The 6,246-nt window shown below is 37.1% G+C and overlaps 1 protein-coding gene across 2 annotated transcripts; it reads right to left on the reverse strand.

Annotated features, from left to right (window-relative positions):
- On the reverse strand, positions 2,173-6,246 carry LOC109727390. Of its 2 annotated transcripts, none has more exons than XM_020257508.1 (6): positions 6,226-6,246; positions 5,708-5,854; positions 5,486-5,565; positions 3,671-5,386; positions 3,093-3,216; positions 2,173-3,012 (listed from the first exon to the last, which is right to left on the reverse strand). In XM_020257508.1, the coding sequence occupies exons 2-6, from the start codon at positions 5,844-5,846 to the stop codon at positions 2,342-2,344; spliced, it is 2,730 nt and encodes a 909-aa protein (XP_020113097.1). In that variant the 5' UTR covers positions 5,847-5,854; positions 6,226-6,246; the 3' UTR covers positions 2,173-2,341. The 2 variants fall into 2 exon arrangements, with proteins under 2 accessions (XP_020113097.1, XP_020113096.1); XM_020257507.1 differs by lacking the exon at positions 6,226-6,246 and adding an exon at positions 5,990-6,070.

Consider the following 6,246-nt stretch of genomic DNA (forward strand, 5'->3'; position numbering starts at 1 on the left):
GAAAACATCTCCGTCGTCCTTTTAACTTGCAACCAGTGTAAGTGGCTTCTCTTGCTGGGTTTTTCTGCATGCCAAGTTGGTATTTGCATACGTGCGCAATTGCCTGCCAAAACCATATTTATTTGTATTCATGCTCCTATCAAGGTTTTCAGGGGCGCGTGCTTGAACATCGAACTTTGTAAGAATATTTATGCAATTATGTTTGATCAAATTGTAACTGAGCCGACTGCTGCGGCTGCAAGTTTGCAAGAAACCCTCCAACTGCAGCAGTTCGACAGCAGCTAAATCGGCTGCAGGTTGGACTGCCGCAGTTAAAAGTAAGAAAGGATATGCTTCGGCTTTTGCTTGTCGTTCTTCAAACATGCATCCGAGTGTGCAGTTACTCAAGTTATAACTACGGCAAAATCTTCCGCCCTTTACTCCACTCCAAACGCACTCTCATTGTCACATTTGCACTACGTCATCAATAACAAGTCAATCATATTTCTTCTTTTCAAATAAAAATATAATAAAAAAATTTTTTACGATCATGATGGGACATATTTTTAAAAGAATACTTTTGACTTCTTTGTTATACCACGGCACTAATATAACCGTTGTATTCTAGAATTTTTTCACCAAGAGGGACAATTGTAGTTTTACTATTAAAAATAGTTTGCAGGACAGTAGGACAGTAATGAGGTGGGATTGATAGGGACAGATCGGGCTTAAAATTCCAGTTGGGAAGACTGCCTTCTCTATTAGAGGACCAAAATTACGGATCACCAAAGAATAAAAAATAAAAACATACAAAATTTATCAGATTTAATTTTAAATCAATTACTCAATCTTTCAATAATTTAATTTTGCTTTAATTTTTAAATTTGTTTTAATTTGAATCAGTCAATAAAATTTTACCGTTTATTTTTACTGATTTAGTTAATATATTTCTTAAAGTTCTGACAAATATAAATTTATTAAATAAATAATTAACTCAAATTTTAAAATTCAAATATGGTTAATAAACTGATATCAAACAAATTTAAAAAAAATAGTAGTAAAATATAATATTTTAAAAGAACGAATATCAGATTCAAAATAATTGATAATTCTGATATATTTTATACCATTTTACCCTCAAAGAAGAAAAAGAAAAAGAAAAAGAAAAGGAAAAGGAACACTCAATTTGACCAAAGATTTGTGAATGAGATGACTTGTGCGTGAACAGCGAGCGAGAGCACGTGAGAGAGAGAGAGAGAGAGAGAGAGAGAGGGAACAGCGCCATGTAAGCCAGATAGAGACAGCTCTATACTATTCCGTGCAGGGATTTCCTGCAAACTGACACCACACAACTTGGCTAATAAATTCGGCCCCATTCCAAACGCATCTTAATTCTCCACAGTAAAAGCTGCTGCAGCACACACACACACACACACACACACACATATATATATATATATATATATATATATAGGGACTATAATTCACATGCCATCCAACCCAACAAACAAAAAACTCAAAAAATGAAACAAATTCATCTTATCTGGAGAGTCGAGATATCTCCAATCCAATAAAAATTCAAGTATCACAGCTTAACCACTAACCACTAACCAGGACGCAGCTGCACAGAAAAAAAGGTAATATTTTATTGCTTTTCCTGTCACAACCGTAGCATCCCCCCCTCTTAAATCTTAATCTCCTTTAAGAGATGCTGATGGATCTTGTGTTGTCCTATTCATCACATTATGAAATGTACTGGTGATAGGATACCAAGAAAGGGAACCATTGGATCCTTTTCTACTTCAGATTCTCTCAGGAAAGAAACAACTCAGTCGTAATACTTACGCAGCTAATCATAAATTCGCAAAGAAAATCACCTATTTGGCTCTTCTTCTAGCTTTGTCTCTCAACTCTCTAAAGTGAGGAAAAATCCGAAAAGTCCTTAAATATTGCAGGAAACTCGTACTCTCTCCCGGAGTAGCGGCAGCAACAGTAACAGCTCTAATTCAAAGCTTTCGATTTTGCTACCAAAGTAGTTGTTATTGCTCGCGCGATCAAAAAATAGAAGAACAAATATGAAAGAACAGACATCTGTTATGTCGATAAAATTGTCAAAATCAGTACCTGAAACTATTAAATCCTAGGGCCGAAGAGAACAAATGAGATTGCAACAGAACCGTCGTCACTTCAATATTTCGAGGAAATAAGAATATAACCTTCATTAATAAATAAAATACACGTTTAAATTACAAATGGGCAGTTATGTGTATGAACTGAGAGCACTGTAGTAGAATAACACTAGTAGATACTGCTCACAAGGGGACTGAATAATTAACAGCAAAAGGGAATTACCTCACAGCAGCTACAAGCAAACAAGGTCAAAAAATACCTCTTCGACCAACTCCTCGAGCATCATCTTACATAGTTCATTATTGAGATCATACATCTCCAACCAATTCATCTCAGACCATGCCCTTCCCGCTGCCTCCCTCTTTATCATCAAGTCCACCACATATCTACTATTGTTATCCTCTATGAGAAAGTACTTCTCAAAATAGGACCAATTCCTCACAACTCCCCATACTTCATCAGCAACCGAAGAACTTAAATTAGCGGGTCGCTCTTTATCAGTGAATCCATGTGTTCTGGCCCATGGGTACGCAGCCAATAAGTTAGCCTGAGCAGTGTCGACTAATGCTTCATTAACAGAGTCAAATACGAGTTTCTCCTTTGACCGAGCTTCTCGGGACTTTACTCCCTCTGACTTGGTATCTGATAGTTCGTCAAGTAACAGCGGACTCAAAGGGCTCTCTAGCGAATGCCACTTGACGTAATTTCTGCCTAAATTTTCTCTCTCTAGACCAGCAGAGAAAACCAACTTCTGAATGAACATAAACCGGTTTTGCTCTTCATCAGCCTTTGAGAAAACCCTCGAGAGTCTTAGAGAATTTGGTGACGTTACTTCTAACTGGGAACTATCTCGTGGTAGCGATCGAGCGATTGATTCAATTGGTGGAGATCTAGACAAAGCTTCTGCAACAATAGGGACATTTAAAATAATAACTAGAATTTTGAAGATATATAAGATGTAGGAGTAGATAAACTAGACTTACGTGGAGGTCCTGCTATGGTGCTCTCGGATGGCGGTTGAATATTGTTGATGTAATCATCAGAGAATGGAACTTCTAAAACAGACACTGGGCTCGGTTGGTCCTGAGATTCGCCAAAGATTCCTTCCTGAGAATATCATACAACTTATTAGCAACATTTGGGTTTATGAGAAGAAAATTTCCAGATGATGGCTATGAAAATGTATACTAGAGACAAAAGAAATGGTAAACAAAATCAAAATTGGAAAGTTTCAGTGGATGTTAATTATTTGACGACAGAGGTATATAAAGACTTTATTATGATCTCCAAGTTCCAAATTGTAGACAAAATACTACAAGTAATATTACATGGAAAATCACTAAAAAGAACATGAAGAAATACAAAAGGAACAAGTTCTCAAGTAGTGATCCAACATATATCATGCTGCAAATCCTAAAGAGAGTATAGAGAAAAGAGAAAGAAACATATGGTGTAAATATTTGCGTCCATTAAAAAGTGCAAGACTGGTAGCAATGTGATTGCATACTTTAAACAACATCTTCAACAGGAAAAAATATAAAAAGGGGAAATTATCTCATACCTTTGTCGTGCCCTTATCTGTTGTGTCACAATATACAGAATAAGGTTTCCCAAAATTCGCCTCAGAATTGAAAAAGGAACTTTGTTTAGATTGACCATCTGCAATACACTCGCTTAAATTATCATTTACTTCATCATGCCGGACGATACCATCATTAGAAACTGATGAAGTTGATGGTTTATATTCCTTTTGAGTCTGTTTCTTACTTCTAGAGAAGAATAAACTGGAGACTTTCCCACTGAATAATGACTTTGTACTCTTCGACTTGTTGCTAACCTCCTTAGGAACAACAGCAGAACTGATTAAAGACTGAGAAGCTGCATTGTACAACTCAATGTCTTTGTTAGCTTTAGAAGAAACAGAGACAGATTTTGAATTATATTCTTTCTCGTCTGGTTCGTCAATGGCTTCATTCCCCGCTTGTTCTTTCTTCACCTCAGGAAAGGAAAGCATCTCGCCTAAAGTGCTCCAGCTTCTTCTTGCGTCTTCTTGTTCTTGACAGCAGGAATTAGATGCTATCATTGCCCACCTCTCAGAAAGCCGCTTCTTGGCTTCTAGAGTGACTGATGACTCAACCGAATGAGCCGTCCTAAAGGATGAGATAGAGCAAGGACTTCCAATTCTATTTGTATAATCCCATGAATGGTGTGAAGAAATTGAACTAGCAAACTCCCACTCACTTAAATCACTGCCCTTTCGTACTTCCATGTTCTCACATTTTGATTGATGTAATGAAGTCTCTTCTCCGATGTACTTATTAGCGTAAATAGAAGGTACCGATGTCTCATCTCTCAGCTTATGCTTCAGACTTTCTCGCATCTGTTGAGTAATTTCTTTTGCTAATATTCTCGAGCCAATCAATTCATCGGCTTCTGAAACCCCTTTATATTCTCTACCTCTCACTGATGTTTGTGAAGATGCTAGCAAAGTTGCCATAGATTTAATTTCTTGTGGTTTTCTAGGATTAGGTTTCAAGACAACTATTCTTGTTGGTTCGAATAAATCTCTAGTTTTTGTAGGAGAGAAACTAGAGCTTCGATAGTGCTTGCCACTGTCCCCATCACTTTCCTCTCCATCTGAATAAAGATGTTTATCTATAAGCCTTTTGCCCTTTATCTCAATTGTCTTTGATGGTTTCAACACTGTTATTCGCTTCATATCAGAAGGTGGTGAGACATTCTCGTAAAGACGCCTTGATAAGAAAGAGTTTGGTTCTTCAAGAAATTTTAGGAACAATTCTCTGTTTGAGCTCAAAACCTGAAGTGCTTGCCGGAACTCCTTCGAGTGGAGAAGCTTCTCGCGTGTAGCTAGACGTTTCGCTTCGACAAATTTCTCATGAACGAGGCTCATCCTCTTCTCATAACAGTTCTGCTCGTGTCTTTCCTTCGCATGATTTTTGCACCTGCTATTATCGATTCTCAAAGGATGCACATCTTTCCATCCCTCATTTCCATGAGAAGACAAGTGATGCTTATACAACTTACTACGATAATCTCCCGACAAATCATCAAAAGGATGCTCTTCTTTTGAGATTCTTCTAGAGGTAAAATCTGACCGACCCACAGGCAAATGATCAACACCCATTAATCTAGCGACAACATTAGGCGGATTTTGCTTACAATCTGCTTCTTTCGACATCTCCTGCTCAATAAGCCTTTTTATTGGCGCTCCACTCGATCTCTCGTTAGAGTAGCTTTTCCTTAGATCAGTTCTTATCTACAATCAAAGTTGAAAGTACAGTTTTTTTTATTTTAAAAAAAGTATTATTGTGAAAGGAGAACATATAAGCTAACCATACTAGTTTACTGCACATACTTGCTTTTCCTCTCCCTGAACTGTAACTGGATCTATAGGAACCTTGACGGCATCAGACCGATTCCTACCTACTGAAGCACCTACATTAGAAATCACATAATATAAGCTCCACTTGCTACTTGAACTGGAAAAAATAATAGAAGATCTACAATCATTAGATCCATAAAATACTCAAGAAAAGGGAAAGGGAGGAAATTTATTGTAAATAGAAAAATATGTTACCATCTCTATAAGCTCTCTCGGTGAGCAACTTGGTTCCCACAATGTTGGCATTCAAGTCGAAAACATTAACCACCCTTCCCATACAACCTGGGAAGGGCTTTTGCAGATCCTGCCCCTTCTTCTTCTGAATACCTTTCATTTGATCACCTGATAAAGAAGTGAAGAGAAACTGATTAGAAAATACTACACCACCATAATGTCAAATATGTAAACTACTTATTATAATGTGTCTTCAAGCAATGAAGAAAAAGATAGAAAGAGAGAGAAGGAAAAAAAAAAAACCATCAGGAGAGATCAAAATGGTAAGAATTGATTAACGAAATCTCTGGATTAGCAATGAATGGAGGCAGAGGCAAAGATTCTGCAAGTAAATGCAAAAGGAGCACTATTTTGGTTTAATGGTTTTCTACAGTTTTGGAGAAATAATGGAAAACAAGAGAAAACAAAAAATTTGAAAAAAGATGCGTCCTTTTCCGCAATTTAGAATCAAAATCGACAAAATAGGCACGTGTGGATACCCTAGATTCGACCACTACCAC

The sequence above is a fragment of the Ananas comosus genome, linkage group 22 (genome assembly GCF_001540865.1).
Source record: "Ananas comosus cultivar F153 linkage group 22, ASM154086v1, whole genome shotgun sequence".
Classification (NCBI taxonomy): Eukaryota; Viridiplantae; Streptophyta; class Magnoliopsida; order Poales; family Bromeliaceae; genus Ananas; species Ananas comosus.

Coding starts and splice junctions, on each gene's coding strand:
- LOC109727390 (XM_020257508.1), bottom strand. CDS start 5,846: ATGAAAGGTATTCAGAAGAAGAAGGGGCAGGATCTGCAAAAGCCCTTC. Junction 5,387..5,485: donor TTCAGGGAGAGGAAAAGCAA/GTATGTGCAGTA, acceptor CTTTGATTGTAG/ATAAGAACTGATCTAAGGAA. Junction 3,013..3,092: donor CACCATAGCAGGACCTCCAC/GTAAGTCTAGTT, acceptor CTATTGTTGCAG/AAGCTTTGTCTAGATCTCCA.